We start from the raw sequence: 17,571 nt of genomic DNA, 5'->3' as shown, positions 1-17,571 counted from the left end.
TTAAAGTTTGTTTCCAGATATAAGATTTGTAAACAAAGGCAGAAACCTTAAACAGATCCTTGATGGAACACTGTAAGACTTGACTTGGTTTCTGGTTTCATATGCAGATCATTTGGCTGACTCATTGCAGAGGAGCTGCTGTCATGCTGCTTCCTGGTGATTGGAAGCTGTAATTCCCAATTTGGCTTTTTTAAAACTTCTCCACCGTAAAGGGTTAACTGTGGTACATTAGCACTTTTTTTCTCTTCAAATTACCAGTGTGGTTTACAAGTAAACAGTAATTACAGTCTTACAATTTGTGCAACAGCCTGAATCTAAAGTTTTACAACTGAATTGTCTGGTCTTGCTGCCGGATTAGGCTGATGAGGGATGTTTTCTCTTCATTGTCTGTGATTTTTTGTTATTTTTCTTCATCTCAAATCATTTAATTGGACACACCCAGGTAAAGTGTATTTTTTCTCTTGACTTGATCCAGTGAGGTCTAAGACTCTCAATGCTAATAATTAATTTTTATAACCAAATAAAGTCAAATCAACCATTTATGTAAAGGCGCACATTTAAAAGTGGAATTCGGTTAAAAGTAATTTTAACTAAAAAAAAAGTAACCTTTTTTGTGTATATACTTATAGACAATATAGATAAACTACAAACACTGAAAAAGACAGAGACATTTTTAATCAAAACGAAGGAAATCATTAGCCTGTAACCTTCTTAAGGCATAATCATGAGGACAAAAGCCTCAGTCTTAATCTCCTCCTAAATTTCCTCTTTACTGTGGAAACGAAAGCTAACTTAAAAAAAACACACACACACACAAAACACAACAATGACTCATCGAATAAAATAACAAAAACATATAAGAGATAAAGAACATATTCGCCATGGATGAGCCATGTAAAGACGTAGGTAGAGGTAGAATCATAAGAGCTTACCTCACACATGTTGGTCCCATCACCTCTGCCTCTGACAAAGTGCTGGAGACAAATAAGGTGGCATCCTTTCTGGTGACTTATATACGGACCGTGCCTGTGTGTGTGTGTGTGTGCGTGTGTACCACTTCGCTCAAAACGAAAGTAACACAAGCCTCGAACAGCTCATTTCCTCAGCTTCAATCCGATGAAACGAAACTGATGCGAGGAGGCGGGATTTAGCGGTTTGGGCATCCTGTGGTGTGCACAAGCATTCATTATTTTCTTTCTTTTTATTATTTCAAGTACTTTTATTGGCATTAACAAACAATATCTTGTGGCTGAAGCATTTCAGGGTGACATGGTGTACGCCATTTAAGTGTCATAAAGACTCAATTTGGATCACTGAAATCAATCTCAAGACACCTGTGATAATAAGTTTGCCAGGTGAGCCCAATTAAAGGAAAAAGAAGAAGGACGTTTCACATTATTAAGCAGACCACCGTTTTCAAGCTTCTCTCTGTTGCTGAGAAGCGTGAAAGAGTTGAATGCCCTGGACAAGGTATGAAAACCTTAGATATTTTGCGAAAACTTAAGCACGATCATCGTGCCGTTAAGAGATTTGTGGCTGAGTACACACAGGTTCGTGCAGAGAAGGCAGACAATGGATCAGATTAAGAGGGCGGCTGCTAAAATGCCATTACGAAGCAGCTGGTGCAGATTTCTTATCAAGGTGTATGACCCTCCAGAGGTTTGCAGTTATGCGTAAACCTTCTAGTCGGCCACCCTAACCAATGTGCACATGTAGAAACGGCTGCAGTGGGCCCAGAAATACATGGAGACTCATATTCTAACAGTCTTGTTCACAGAGGAGTGCCGTGCAAACCCTGGATGGTCCAGATGGATGGATTAGTGGCTGGTTGGTCCAAGTTTTGGGCCAGAATCATGGGGAGAGAGCAGGTCATGCAGTCCCTGAAGGTGTGAAAATGAAAAAGTATGTGGAGTTTCTGACTGACCACTATCAAGGACGGTGCTTTCCATAACAAAATCTTCACGCGTGACAATGCAGCGTCTCATGCTGCAAGAAATACTATCGCATCATTGGCTGCTGTGGGCATAAGAGGAGAGAAAAACATGGTGAGGCCTGGCCCCATCCTTCTTTGGAACCTTTAGAGCATCCTCAAGCAAATGATCAATGACGGTGGGAGACAGTACACATCCAAATAGCAGCTCTGGGAGGCTATTCTGACGTCCTGTAAAGAAATTCAAGCAGAAACTCTCCAAAAACTCACAAATTCAATCGATGCAAAACTTGTGAAGCTGCTGTCAAATAAGGGGTCCAATGTTAAATGTTACTTGACCTGTTAAGATGTTTTTGATTGAAATAGCTTTAAATTGCAGTAAATATGACCTCCTAATGCTGCAAATTCAACAAATGACCATTATCCGTTCTTTACAACCTATAAAATGTTTCGAAACTCTGCTGTGTGTAATAGTTTGGAACAGTGCATTTCAAGTTTTTATTATTTTTGAAAAAAATACTGTTATTTGTTCAACGGTTGATGACTTGAAAATTATGCTGACTGTCATTTGCATTGACTATTTAGGAAAATCAGAGAACAATATAATTTGCATAATATGAAACGCGGTGTATTCATTCTGTTTTTTTCTTACAATGACTGACTGGAGCCGCTCAGGCTGTGACACAGAGATACATAATTAAAATACTTTTTTAGGAGTACATTTCACAAGCTTTATAGCCTTTATTTATCCAGATTAGTTCCATTGAGATCAAGGATCTCTTACACTTACATGGGGCACACCTTCTACTTACTTTATATGTTTATTGATGAAATAAGCCAAAAGGAATAATAGATTAGAAAAAAAAGGGGCCCTAACCAGGTCAGAGGTCAAAAAGCATTGGCTTGAGCAACACCTGGGGCCATGTTGTTCCTATTCAAAATAAAAAGTCACTTTCACATTCATGTGTAAGAGGTTTTATCGTTGTGAAAATGTCTTGCCATTCTCTCTCTCGCGGTCTTAAAAAAAAAAATAATAATAATAATAATCAAATCTGAGCACGAAATGAGATTCTGCCTCATCAGGACCAGGTTTTTGTCTCCCTGAGGACTACTGGTCCTGACAAGATCAATGTTTATGCCAGTAAGAGCATAAAGAGGCAACCTTTTAGTTAGGGGTACTAGTTTCTTTGTGCTCCGAGTTACTCCGCCAGTCGCTAGATGGCGCTGCAGCCTGGTTTTCCGTCAGAAACCAGGAACTGTGGTCGGTGAAGTCGAGAGATGCGATCGTCAGACAGACAGACAGACAACAGAGAACCCTCTTTTGTCTTTTGCCTCCACTATTGTGACACTCAGCTGCACTTGCAACATAAATGCACGGTATGTGAGTAATATATATTTGTTTTCCTGTCCTCAAATAACCCAATTGTTTAAGGAGAAGAAGTTGACTGATTCCAAGGAAGATGGTGTTTGTGCTTGAATATCCACATTTTGGATGTCGTCTGTCAGTTTGAGCAGCCACCGTTAATCACGTCAGGTTTGGTTAAGTGCTACTGAGCGTGATATGGATAGAACTGACTTTATTTTCATAGCAACACAGTAGTAATGATTAGAGACGGGGAATGCTGTGGATGTTGTCTACTCCCAGTTACAAAACAATGAACAGGGGCGTTTCTGGGGACTGTATGGACCTCCATACCAACTCTGTAGGTTAGAAATGTAGGAATAAAATCTCTCAATATAATATTATTGTGGTTTCATTCCACTTTGCGATATTCATTATGATAGCATCCTCTGTATAATAACTTGTACATACTGTACAACACTACAACATATTTACAGTATTCTATAATTTAATGGGCAATTAAGATAACAAAAAAATTAAAAAACACTGTGTCAGATTAAAAATGGATTTTCAATAAACTATCAGCTGGTGCCCCAGACTACTGTCTGCATGTCTTGTTGCAATGCCCTTAACTATTACACTCTGTGGTAAACTGTAATTACAGATTATTAGTACAAGTTGTGCTATAGCCTTAATCTAAAGTTTCACAACTGAATTGACTGGTTTTGCTGCCTGATTAGGCTTATTAAGCTTTTGTTTATTGTTTGTTTTTCTTCATGTCAAGCCATTTAAATTTTATTTTAAAGATGTTCAAGTCTCTCTGCGATAACTAAGTACAGAGTCAACACACCCAGGTAAAGTGTTTTTTGATCTTGACTTGATCCAATGAGGTCTCAAACGCTCAATGCTAAAAATACAACATAATAACTAAGTCAAGTCAAATCAACCATTTATCTAAATGCACAAATGTAAAAGTGGTCATTAACTGTGCCATCTAATGACTTGGATGACCAGACACTGCATTTCCTAACTTTTGTTTTTTTTAATTAAACATTTCTTATGTTGTATGTCTAATTTTTAACATACAAACTTATAGACAGTATAAATAAACTACAAGCATTGACAAAGACAGACAACGGAAAACATTAGCCTGCTTTACAACAAAATAGTTTAAGGATTTAAAACTATAACTATAACAATCACTCTGTGCATGTCACTTTCAGATGTCAGTGAAACAATGAAAACTCCAGCTCTCCCACTGTGGCTGTAGACAGCACCATGCTGGATAACACCAGTGATAAAGGACAACAAACTGGACACTGCTCTGACTGTGGATGCAGTTTCAGTCCATCACAGTCTGACTCGGATTCAACCAGCAGTTCTTCCTCTCCCAATCAGCAGCAGTTAAAAGCCGATAATCCAACCAAATGTCTGTCCTGTCGCTCGGGCAGCAGTCTCCCTAATGTCCAGCGGCCACACCGTCGCATCCACATGGACCCTCACAGCTGCAGCCTGTGCAACAAAACCTTTATCTCCTCAGCCCACTTGACCCTTCACCTCAAATCTCACAACAAGGAGCGGAAGTTCAGGTGTAGCACATGTGGCAAATACTTTCATCAGGCCTCCCACCTGATGGCACACAAGATGACCCACAGTGGAGAAAGGCCATTTAAATGCCCCGATTGTGGCAAGACCTTCGGCCGTGCCTCACACCTGAATACACACCGCCGACTCCACACAGGAGAGAAGCCCTTCAAATGCCCCTACTGTGACAAGTCATTCACCCAGAAGGCTGGACTACTTTCACACATACGTCTGCACACAGGGGAGCGTTCAACCAAGTGTGAGCAGTGTGGTCAGGATTTTGGGTCTCTGCCCCTCCTGCTAACTCACAAAGCTCAAGAGGAATGTGGTAAAGCCAAACCTATGTCTAAAGCAGAAGTAACCGAACCCCAGAATACACAAGGTAGCCCAGAGGATCTGAAGTGTGGCGTTTGCTGCCGCACCTTTGTTCGATCATCATACATCCGGCTGCACATACGCCTCAAGAAAGGACAGCGACCTTATCACTGCAAAGTGTGCAACAAGACCTTTGTCAAGTTGGACACCTTTGTGAACCACTGTGACAAACACCTGAGGCAGAAAAAGGATAAAAACAAGCAAGGTAAAGCCAAAGTTGTGAAGCCTCCACTGTTTGTTCCTCTCTCCAGTCAAACTCCTCCTCCTGAATCCTCACCCACTCAGCCTTTGGAGGTCAACACACGCACCAGATCAAAAGCAAAGACTAAAACTGAACCGAACACTGAACAGGAGGTGTGCATTCACTGACACAAAAATGGAAATAGAATAGTATTGATATCATGTGAAAAATTACAAAAAAAACTAATGTTTCCAAATAAGGACAAAAAGCATATTAGCAGTTGAATAAAATGTTGATTTACTGAATTTCAACATTAGTTCATCAATTGTACATATATTAATTTATAATAATATATTGTAAGAAAATTCAGGCATTACAGAAATACAATGTAGTGGACTTACATTTTTTTGTTGCACCTCAGACTACAAATACTTGATAAAAAAAAAAACTTTTCTGTTTTAAAGCCTGTAAACAACACAGTCTTGTATAAAAAAAAGCATACAAATTGAAAGTTGAGTTCATTCTACGCTTACCCTGCTCTGATTTCATGGTGTGTTAAATCACCTGGGCCTGTAGTTATCAGGTGTACAACATTACGACTGTATGTCCTGCCAGATGAGGCTCTTTTGACAGTGATATTTTTATATCATAAAGGTCGAACTTCATCACCGGCCAGCGGCAGCAGCAGCAGCAGCAGCAGCTCACAGCTGATACTTCACCCACCCTTATCCTCACAGAGGATGTGTAAGACTGATTTTCAGTTGATCGCCACCATTGATGAGACACTTTGTGAGCCTTTCACCTCCACATGGGGAAACTCTTTGTTCCAACCTATGGACACAAATACAAAAAAAACACAAGAAAAAAAAGTCTAAGGACTCTAAAGGTAAAGTGAGGACTCTTTGGCGACGCATGTATGTAACAAAGTCACACTGCATGAAAAAAATTGAACCACAGTGGTTAAAAAAAAGCATTATAGATGAATTATTCATTAAGGTTAAGGTGAATAAAGTGAAGGTTTTAATGTTTGCCTGGCAGTTGTCAGTCTCCTCTTTGCTGCTGTTGATGTTCCACTGCAGGGTAACAGTCATGTGGCGTCTCCAGATAGGGTTCCTGTGCAGGACAATGCTTCCACTGATCGAGTCTCCTTCATACACACTGACTGGACTGTCTAACATGAAGAGAGTCTGCTTCCAATGTGTTGGCCTGAAGAGAAAAATGTAGGTATTTGTTAGTTTTTGAATTTTGTAGACACTTAGATTCATGAGTATAGCAACCCCTGCTTGCAGTGACACAAATGTTCTCAGACAAGGAATTTTAGGTGTTCTACTGCTCATTAATTGTGTGATACCTGGCTGTTAAAACTGCACTGCTGTCAGTGAATACACTGTTATTCTTCATGTTATAACTGCACAAGAGAGTGAATAATAGTTTTATGTTTAATACTCAGAGTTAGGTCCCGTGTTTAGCTCCACTGTTGCACCTTCTGTCTCCAGGCTTTCAAAATGAGCAGTGAACCAGGCAGTGAATCCATGGAACACACCAGACCTTTCCACACAGAAATGAAACTGACCCTTCATTTCCTGAGAAATGAAACCACATTCATTTGATCAAAAAAAAAAAAATGCAAGGTGTGGTTCAGTCTTAAGTATCGAAACACACACAACCTTACCTCAAGGTCTTCCACTTGCAGGGTGTACATGTCCAGGGTGATGATGTCACAGGGCGCACTGAGGCACTCGCTGGGATCAATCAGGTGACTGAACTTGGGTTTGGTGAAGAACTCCCTCTGTGCCAAAGGCCTGCACACATAACATGTTATTCAGCACAATGGGGGAAACTGGTTTGCTGCCACATAAACAGATTGTGTTCCGATTACTCAAAAATGAAACTCTTTGCACAGATTAAGCAATCAAATAGATCTTTAACAGCTATGAGTTTCTGCGTAAGTGAAGTTGAATTAGAAGTACTGGTGATAGCACAAAGATAATTCACTTACAGGAATTTAGACAAAGCTGTAGGATGCAACATTTTATTAGATAAAAAAATGTTTGTTTTGTTGTCAAATTAGTTCACACTGGGCTGCTTAAGCCTATCAGCTCCATGTGGCTCTCTCGGTGTTCCCCAGTATAGCAGTGTATACAACTTGTGTCGCCCGCACTGCTCATAGGAAGTGATTTGTTTTATGCAAACAGGTTAGGGTATGACTGGAAACAAAGAATTTTCAGAAGTGAATTCTACTGCTCAAGAAACCTGGTTGTTCAACAGTTTCACAGGACAAATGCTGCATTGTTTCTGTTCAAGAAGACCAAACAGAGGTAGAATAAGAACATCAACAACAATATGCAGTAGAAGAAGCTTGGTTCATTGATCACTGTTGATACTTAAGCTTGTGTCCTATTTAGTTATTAGTTTGGCCCATCGTATTACCACTGTAGCTCTACACACTCTACTTATCATACATGACAGGTTGCAAGTATATCACAAGCCCATTGTTGTTTTCAGATATACCAGACATTAATCATAATACATCCCTGGTCTCTTCTGTTATGTTAATACCAATAACTGGGTCTTTTTTTGGTTTTTGCCATGGCTTTGTCATGATTTGACTTTCTGCATCCATTGTATTGTCTTGTGTACTTCTCTTTTAAGCTGATGTGTCCTTTGCTTAGTTGTAATCAAATTTCTCCAATGGGATGATGAAGATTGAGGATGATGATCTCATGGCTTGCTAAGGAGGGTCATGATATGCAGTTGAAGACTCAACATAGTAACAGGACATTTAGATAATATAGCACCAAATGTAATACTTTTAAGTTCAAAAAATAAATTTGCATCATGAGTCCGCTTTAAGTCAATACAAATACTCATTTGTGTGTTTTCATTACGTTTGTTGACTTACAGAGTCAACACATCACCATAGACCATGAAATATTTGTGCAAATATTGGAATGAGGTGTATGTTTACATGCATGTATTACGGGATACACTAATCTATTTTTCTTTGATGTGCAACTGGCTTGAATGGCACATCTGTGTTTTCGAAAATGATAACTTTACCGTTCAACATAATTAGGGTAATATTCACTGGAAACAAATGGCTCTTACTGAAGAGGGGTGAAGTCCAGGCCATATGGCTGCTCCCAGAAGGCCATTTTCTCTGCATAATAGCTCTCAGCCTGACATGGCACTAGGGCGAGGGCTGCAGATGAAGGCCACATCACACCCCCTTTTCTCAGCCAGCGGTCCCGCGCCAGCAAGACTGACTCCACCATGAACTCAAACTATACCAGTGGGAAGAGACAAAGAAATACGGAGCAGAATATTAAATCTGCCACAGAGCTAAGAGTAGAATAGCAAGATGGGAGCTATATCAGTGGAATCATGATTACCAGCAGGCAGGTACCCATCCACTCAGAAACCAGGACATCCACCTGCACAGGTAGCTCAGTCTCTTCAGCTCGCCCCTGCAGCACTGTAACCACCTCTTCACAGTCGTTCTGCTTCACCAGCTGTCTGGTATACTCGGCTATGGAACTTGCTTCCACAGCATACACCTGCAACACCACAAGGTTGACACACAACACATGTATACACTGTATCCTGCTGCTTATGTCATGTAGCAACACTCTCTGTCCAGTAGATGGGAGTACTGGTTCACTAGAGTGATCTGATTTAAGAATAGTTTGTTATATTATAGATTATGCTCTTCTGATTTACTGTTTTTCTGTTATATTCTGGGTTAATTGGAAACTTAATATTTAGTATTTGGCATGAATTGAGTGACATATGCACATTCACATAATGTATTTGGATGTTGAGTTATACTTACATACATGAACAGATTACTGAATGGGCCTCCTCAGAACAGACTATGGGGCAAAAAAATGTTTGTTCCCATGAACCCATTGCTTCATAATCCAACCATGCTTACAGTGTGATGAAAAAATACTACTACCAATAAAAATAATATATATATGTATATGTATGTGTATATATATATACATATATATATTTGTACATATGTATATGTATGTATATATACATATATATATACATACAGTATATGTGTGTGTGTTTATATACACACACACGTATGTATATTATAAACAAAGAAAGAAAAAAACAAATCAAAACAAAAACAAATCCTTCATGGCAATTTGGTTGATTCAGAACAATTCTCAGACAGAATAATCTTGTGTTTGCTGCTGCGCTGTTGAAATTACCACTGAGGGTTGTGAAAGCTGAGCGCAGAAGAGGCTGATGATGCCAGTTCCACAGCCAAGGTCCATCACCACCTTATTCCTCAGAGAAGCACTGTTAGTGAAGATAACCTGCCGGTACGCCTCAGTGCGACTCTTGTCCGACAACATCTCCAAGTGAAGTCTCTGCATAATTGGGTGAAAAATATCAAAAGCAAGTTGTTGCCAGAGTGAAAACTGATGCCGATCTAAATAAATGAATAGCATTTCCATGTTGTAATACAGCTGGTTCTGTTTTAATGTGTGAGTGTGTGTGTCAAATAAATGCAGACATGTAAAAGTTGAGTAGATGAACAATCAGTTATTTTGTATGTATCACTGTCTTTTCATTACCAATTTAACTTTTGATCAAAAGTAATTTAACACATAAAGACAATGGCACTTGCAGTCCAGAGACTGTTTTATCCACTTAAGCTTTTATTTCGTCCATCCCCCATTGTCTATGGGGGGGTAACATAGAGACAATGAACCATCCACTCTCACACTCGCACTTATCGTCAATTTATAGTGTCCGATACAATGAGGACATGTACAGGATGACAGGTTGAAAGAACTTGTCCCTAGTGTTTAAGATAAGAAGGGTCACAAGTTAATGCTCATCATGATGGATTTTACTGGGAAAAGCATGGCTACCTTGAGAGCCCCATAAATCAGGCGTGCATACATTCTGTGTGCAACTTGCTTATAACAGGAATCCAACACGGAGCATTACATCACTGTCAAGTTTCTTACCAGTGTACCATAGCTGGCAAAGTATTCTTCGTCCTGCCATGGATCCTCCAGGCATGTTTCCTCGTCCCGCTCTTTAGCAGCTCCAACAGGGCGCAGATAGCTGGCAGGTACATAACCTATGACCCCATGCAGCTCTGCCCACCACCAGTCTGATGAGGGCTTGGCATGCACAAGCAGTTTGTCCTCGCTAGTGAAAGCAAGCTGAGAGACAGAAACAAAATGTCAGCAGTAGATATGCATGACTTTGACCATTCTGATATCAAAGAGATCAAGTTCTCAAATGCTTCCATGTCATGTTACTCTGTGAACCAATGCTAAATGTTATCATAATCCTACATGAACTGGTATGACATCATTTATTAGATTACAGTGCTTCTTGTATGCCAAATAAATATATATATATATTTTTTTTATTTCAATTGCTTACATATCATGCGACCCACTGGCTCTAAATGAATACAAATCTATATCACTACCCCAGTCAAACACAAGGCACACCTCTTTTATTGTGTATATATTTTAGAACTTCTACTATTTAATCACAAGTTTCAGAGTCAGTGAGTCACATTAATCATCATGTCTGTGTCATTGTAATCTTTGCAATACATGTGTGCAATAATCATGTGCCACTGCAACTTCTAATGTTGACTTTCTGTAGTGAAAGGTGTATATTATGTAAATACATTATTAATATCTATATTTTCCTTGTATTTTTATAGTTTTGTATTTGAATTGGTTTTAACACAATTTGGCAATGTTTTCATGTCCGTGAGTCGCATGACAAGAAAACAAAGCGGTTAACTTCAGTGTGAAGCTGACATAAATAAAAAATGAGTCGGACGAACCTGGTCGCTGCCACTTCCAGTGAAGTCGGACAGAGCAATACATTCCTCAGGACACCCATCGTCCCCACCTTCTTTGTCTGACTGCATGACTCGCTTTTTTTCTTTATTTCATCAGCTTAAAATTTCAAACAACAAAACACAAGTGAGAGCAGCTGTAACAGAACATTCGGCGGTTGGAACCACAGTTGAGAACACTCACTTCCGGTTATGACGTCAGACCGGCTTCAGTGCTGTCGGAAAAAACAAAATGTGGCTGTAGTTCTATGCGAAATGGAGGTCATAATTGTTAAGATTACGCTGTGATTTGTACAGCAGTATTTGTGTTGTAGAGTGTTTCTCTGCGATATGTTGTCGTAATGTGAACCTGTTAAACTAACTGTACAGTCCATTAAGCGCTCAAAGTTATGACAAGTACACTTTCGTATTTCCGGAGTAGCATTTAAAGGCATCACCGTGCTGTTAGTTGGAGAACGACTTTAATTTAAAGACACAATTATTAGTACAATCTAAATGTATGCCCAAACGTCTTACTCTAACGATATAAATGTCATTTTATAATAGACATCTACACAAGACATTTTAGCTGACTATTCCTGTGCTGGGTTTGTTCATTTATTATTTAAACAATACATAATCAAGGCACACCATGAGGTATAAAAAAATACAAATGTTACTTTTCATTAAATTAATTCAACAAAACACCTTTTTATTACTCCATATTTTAAAAACACTTTAAAAGCTGAGTTCACATTTTAAATCCTTGACATTATCTTGATTCTCAGTTGTTGATGTTCAGCATCCTCATGTTTGTCACGTCTGTTCAATGTGATGACCGACTTCATTTGGTCAGCTGTCTTTTGTTTTTGACTTGAGGAAAGGCTTGTGCAGCACATCATGGAGTCGCCTCGCCTGTAAGCACAAAATGTGAACATGTTAATTCCTTTACCCTCTGTATTTTCATATTGTCCTAATGCATTATTGCTTACTTTTTGTGGACCTAGGCCTGGACAGAGAACGAGGTCTTCCTTAGATGCTCTAATGATTCCTTCTATAGACTGTAAACAAAATAAAAAAGGAGAAAATTTGTGCTGTGCAGAGCAGTGAATGGACAGAAAACTCGGTTCTTCATTGAATGGTACTCACCGAAAAAGTGGACAGTAAAGTAATGGCATCAGTCTTGTTTACAGATTTAACAGTCGTCAGGCAGTCTGTAACCTTTAAACATACACCCAAATCCAATCAGCATTGCTTTGTTCAAACCCTGAAAAACACTGCAAGGCTCTACTCTAAATTTCTGTGACCACACATTGAGCCATTTTCTATGTTTTTTTAAACTGTGAAAATTATCACATTAAAAATATCAACGCATGTTTAGACATTTGTGCATTCTCCTACCTTTGACAGATAGTTTTTCTCAACTTGCTCCTTCAGTACGTCTGCTGGTTTCTTTTCATATGACTTATATGTTTCTAGATAACGCCCCGCCTCCTCTGAACTGTAAAATTGACAGAATGAAAATATTAGGAAGAGTTAAATAGTTTATTTGTCAAGCCCTGTGCTAGCTAGCAACGGAAAAAATAAAATGTGCTAGAATTAGGAAAGCAGGCATTCCAACTATTGATTCTGGCCAGAATAAACCTATTTATTTCATTAATGACTGATGTACTATGAAAAACAAAGTGCATTTATAACCTGAAGATTAAATACAACTACATAAAAAAGTAATAACTATATTACTAAAAGAGTAAGACTATGTAGTAATAATAATAATAATAATAATAATAATAATAATAATAATAATAATAATAAAAACTCTTAAACTTCTAGTCTCATTTCCAAATCACAGCATCAATGCATTTTTCAAATACACACTTTCCATTGTGTCCTATAACCATCTTAACCATATTTCTGGTAATCTGTTTTACCTCCAAGCCAAGATGAGAGTGCAGTCAGCCATGATGCAAATGCGAGCCAGCTCCTTCAATGCATGATGAGGATCTTTCTGTAATGATAAGCCAATGCCAATGTCTTAAATAAAGGCCCGAAACAGCCTCGAACTTCATGTTACACTTAATGTAGAGTTAAAATGACATCCTTTAATGCAAAATATACTGTACATGCATGTATATGAGATACAGTAGATAATAGTTCAGAGTGGGTGGTTTACAGTAAAGCCCATGTTTAATGATGTTGTGATTTGTTAAAATATTTGATATGCAACAAACAATGTGTCTTGATCTGCTCCAGTATGCAGATCAAGAATAAAAAACACAAAATGTTTGTAAAACATAGCACTTTCATACGTGGTGAGTGATGTATAACTTGTCAGTGTAAAAAGATCAGTTTTACAAAACACTTTTTGTACTTACCACATCTACTTGCACCAGTAAAACTCGCAGCATGAATGTCTGTCCAAGCTGCTTCAAACGATCATGTATATAGTTTGGGTTGAGGTTGTGATACCTCAAACTTCAAGCCAACCCCCCAAATCAACATCCAAACAAAACCAGACACACAAGAGAAAGAAAAGATTTTTTTTTTAAAGTGCACAGCCACTTTTATATACAGATATAAACAAAACACAATTTTTAAACCTTTGGTTGGCGCATACAAAAATCTCTTGCGCTCAAAACATGCTTTTCCTAAGGCATTAAAAAACCCACCTGAGGAAGAGAGCACATGTCGTCTGTCCCAACACATAATCTGGCACAACGTCTCCAAACTCCCAGGGGACACTCCTCACAAACTTCAAAATGGGATTTCCCCTCTGTATGTAAAAACAAGCAAGTGAAAGTTTATGTCTTTCTAAATAACACATGAAATTGTTGACAAATGACAATAATAATAGAAGCAGGGACTAATTATATAATTTCTTTGACAGTTTACAACAATATAAAGCAATACAATACATGTATAGCTGTTTGTATGATCTACCATATACAGTAATATATATATATAAAATGCTTCACTGTTCAGCAAGTGTCTGCCCAATAAACAAGAATTTTAAACTACAACTAACCTCTTCTAATTTCTTCAGCTTCCTTTCAGAAGCAAACATTCAAACTCAAATTAAATTTCAGAGGTATACCTGTCTGGTACTGACTATAATGCTGCTCCCAGACCCGACTGGTTTAGGACCCAGGCTGAGGCCTGCATCTGACTTTTGACATTTAACCTCAGTTTGGTCTGTGCCAACCACCTGAGTCTCCTCACTCGTCTGAACCCATTTCGATCCACATTCAGTCCTTTTGGTACAGTCCTGAACTGCTTCAGATCCATCTGTGGCAGATGAAATTGAACCCGACTCAGATTCTTTCAGACTGGTGACGTCAGTACCATCGGACCTGGGAAGTTTGGGGGGAGGAGGCTCTCTCTGGGGTGCAGCAGCAAGCACACCGGGTTTACTCTGAACAATATATTGTGCATAGGACAAGGGCTGGTCCACTGACACGGGAGCAGGCTTTGCGGAAGACACAGATGAGGCTGAGGAGACTTGCCCTTTGGATGACGACAGAAATTGCGGCTTTGGCTGAAATACAATGACATCAGAATCAGCTTTGTTGACCAAGTATGCGCATATACATATACAGTATATACAAGGATATTAACTGTCCAATTATCCACTACTCTTTGTATTCATAGACAAAAAAGCATAGACACATGACACCACTGAACAAATGCGTTACACAGGAAGTAAAATTATAGTATCGATGGTTTATGAAGAATTATACTAGAGTTTAATAAGTGAATCGATCACTCGTGTTGTCAGGAAGCCAGACCAACACTTCACGTTGTTGGTTCACTTACAACTTTACAACAAAGGGGCGTTAGTTAGCTAGCCAGCCAGCTACTTATTAGCCGTACCTATGCTACCACTAAATTCTGAGAAAATACTGACCGGTGTTCTTTCTTTCATGAAAGCAGTATCGTCCAGGTTGATGTTAAATCTTTTACTCATGTCGTTCAACTAATTAATGTTTTTCAAATGAACAAATAGGACCGAAATACTCCCGCTCAGGACACCCGTAACCTCAAATGACACTTCCGGTAGCCCTCCTTCAGAATAAAAGCACCATCTCTACATACAGACGTCTAAATATCGCTACACAAAGATAAGAACACATCGGATTATGTGACAATTCTGACAGTTATTACAATTTCATAATGCTTTTTTGACTCTCTACAATGGTACACAAAATATATAAGATAAGAAACACCAGAGAGGGTTCAGAAAAAATACAAACCAAACATATAGGCTTATTACAAAACAAATATGGAAACATTAACACTCAAAGACTGACATCAGACAAACATTAAAAACACATACAGTATAGGGGAGGGGAGCAGTATAAGAAGAGTGTTCTGGAGGTGAGGAGAGTGTCAGACAGGATCATGAGTTTGAAGCTTATAAGTGAAGGTGTGATGGTGAATGTTGTCAGTGTTTATGCCCCACAAGTTGATAATCAGTTAGAAGAAAAAGATGAGTAATGGAGTAAGTAAGATGAAGTGGTAGAGGGTGTTCCCAGGGGAGACAGGGTGGTGATTGGAGCAGATTTGAATAGGCATGTTGGTGAAGGGAACAGAGTTGAAGATGCTGAGATCTTCATTGTGAGTGACCAGGATGGACAGGAATGAGCATATTCAAGGGACAGCTCAGGTTGAATAGTTTGGAGATAAAGGTAAGAGAGGTTGAGATGGTTTGGTCATGACCAGAGGAGGGATAGTGATTATATTGGACAGAGGATATAAAGATGGAGCTGCCGGATAGGAGGAAAGGAGGACGACCGCTGAGAAAATTCATGGATGTTGTGAAAGAGGACATGAGGACAGATGGTATAACAGAAAAGGACACAATTTAAAGGGCAAGATGGAGGCAGGTGATCCTCTGGGGTGACCCCTAAAGAGAAATTCCAAGTAGAAGATATAGGGGAGGGGACAACGATGAAGGTTACACTTTATCTGAATGTTAGTTGTGTGTTGAGTTGTGCTTTTTTAGATCATATCAGTACGTATGCTGTATGTATGCTGTAGGTTTGATGTCTAGATAATGTATTTGAATGGTGTATTAACTTGCACTACATTTTCACTTTGACCCCCCTCTCCCCTTTAGGACTACAGATGGAAATTGGCTACTAAGCTACAGTCTGGTACAAGCATCTCTGCTGTTTTATGCGTAATGTAATTGTACACTGTCCTGATAAATAAAAAATGAAATGAAATTTGGAAAAATAAGTTAATTGAGAAGATTTTACAATAACACAACGTCAATGGTTTTCAGCAAGTTCAAAGTGAAAGTAAAGTCTGAGATTACGGAGTTGATACATCTTGTTCAGATTGGTTTCATTTGCTTTTTGTGTGTGAAACTCAACAGTGTGCATACAAAACAGGCTGATGAAACTCTGTGAACAGAAGACACAGGAGATCAGCAATGCAGCTGTACATACCAGACAAAACAAAACATATACTTAGAAAAACACATCAGTACAGTTTTGATAGCTGCATAATATGAATTAAAAACAGATATCCATCCCTACCAACACATAAAATCAAAATATACTATCAGTAAACAAATGCAGCAAACACGGTCACCAGGAACTAAAAATGAAATAACTAAATTATGTCACCCACTCTTTGAACTTCCATCTTCTTTTTGGACATCAAAGTATATTTTTTCATTCCTGTGATGTAATGTGTAATGAATTAATTCAAGGAACGTGTGTCCGTCTGTCCGTCTGTTAATTGAATGAATGTCCAACAGTTTGCTTGACAGGCCTCGAATTTACTAATGGCACAAGTGTGTGCAGTGCGGTAGAACTGCTACTGATATATTACTAAATGAGCCATTTTTACATGCCAAAATACAGTTTTGCCAATACAGAGATGATAGGCAAAGCAAAGCGCCATGCTGAGTAAGATGTAGGCCTACACTAGTAATAATGAAAAAAGGGAACTACAGTATAGTTGGAGATGCTGACTCAAACCGCGCTCATGACGTAGTTCCTTGCCAAATGTGTGAAAGTTCAGTTATGTTTTTGGAATCTGTTGTTACGCAGGACAAACTCTTAAAGCACTTCAAATGAAAGCCAACCTCATCACAGAACCCATCCCCTCCCTACACAGAGCCTTCCAGCTCCTACTATCAGGCCGCGTTATAAAATCCCCATAGCCAGGAAAAGCTCCTACAAGAACTCATTCATTCTCATTGTCATAAACTTTTAAAATTCATGATATTCATGATTGTGTATGGTGTCCTTGAGTGCCGTGAAAGGCGCCTTCAAATAAAATGGTGCAATTATTATTATTATTATTATTATTATTGT

General features: G+C 38.8%; 3 protein-coding genes across 6 annotated transcripts; 1 reads left to right on the top strand and 2 right to left on the bottom strand.

Moving 5' to 3' along the window:
• The first annotated feature begins 3,189 nt into the window (after positions 1–3,189).
• LOC131476943 (zinc finger protein 436) lies at positions 3,190–6,441 on the top strand. The gene is made up of 2 exons (XM_058654797.1): positions 3,190–3,307; positions 4,496–6,441. The coding sequence occupies exon 2, from the start codon at positions 4,551–4,553 to the stop codon at positions 5,598–5,600; it is 1,050 nt and encodes a 349-aa protein (XP_058510780.1). The 5' UTR covers positions 3,190–3,307; positions 4,496–4,550; the 3' UTR covers positions 5,601–6,441.
• On the bottom strand, positions 5,686–11,458 carry prmt2 (protein arginine methyltransferase 2). 4 transcript variants are annotated; one of them, XM_058654793.1, is made up of 9 exons: positions 11,252–11,457; positions 10,407–10,607; positions 9,639–9,800; positions 8,805–8,969; positions 8,521–8,696; positions 7,085–7,214; positions 6,859–6,995; positions 6,444–6,618; positions 5,686–6,243 (listed from the first exon to the last, which is right to left on the bottom strand). In XM_058654793.1, exons 1-9 carry the CDS (start codon positions 11,336–11,338, stop codon positions 6,211–6,213), a joined length of 1,266 nt encoding a protein of 421 aa, XP_058510776.1. In that variant the 5' UTR covers positions 11,339–11,457; the 3' UTR covers positions 5,686–6,210. The 4 variants fall into 4 exon arrangements, with proteins under 4 accessions (XP_058510776.1, XP_058510775.1, XP_058510777.1 ...); XM_058654792.1 differs by having other exon boundaries at positions 5,686–6,618; positions 11,252–11,458; XM_058654795.1 differs by lacking the exon at positions 5,686–6,243 and having other exon boundaries at positions 6,359–6,618; positions 6,896–6,995; positions 11,252–11,458.
• Positions 11,459–11,936: 478 nt separating this feature from the next.
• ercc1 (excision repair cross-complementation group 1) lies at positions 11,937–15,309 on the bottom strand. Its single transcript, XM_058654796.1, has 9 exons — positions 15,150–15,309; positions 14,340–14,780; positions 13,915–14,018; positions 13,621–13,720; positions 13,177–13,253; positions 12,647–12,746; positions 12,395–12,466; positions 12,238–12,306; positions 11,937–12,160 (listed from the first exon to the last, which is right to left on the bottom strand). The coding sequence occupies exons 1-9, from the start codon at positions 15,207–15,209 to the stop codon at positions 12,098–12,100; spliced, it is 1,086 nt and encodes a 361-aa protein (XP_058510779.1). The 5' UTR covers positions 15,210–15,309; the 3' UTR covers positions 11,937–12,097.
• Between the last annotated feature and the right edge of the window lie 2,262 nt (positions 15,310–17,571).

This window comes from Solea solea, chromosome 2, assembly GCF_958295425.1.
Source record: "Solea solea chromosome 2, fSolSol10.1, whole genome shotgun sequence".
Lineage (NCBI taxonomy): Eukaryota > Metazoa > Chordata > Actinopteri > Pleuronectiformes > Soleidae > Solea > Solea solea.
This window is presented reverse-complemented; position numbering and strand designations above follow the sequence as displayed.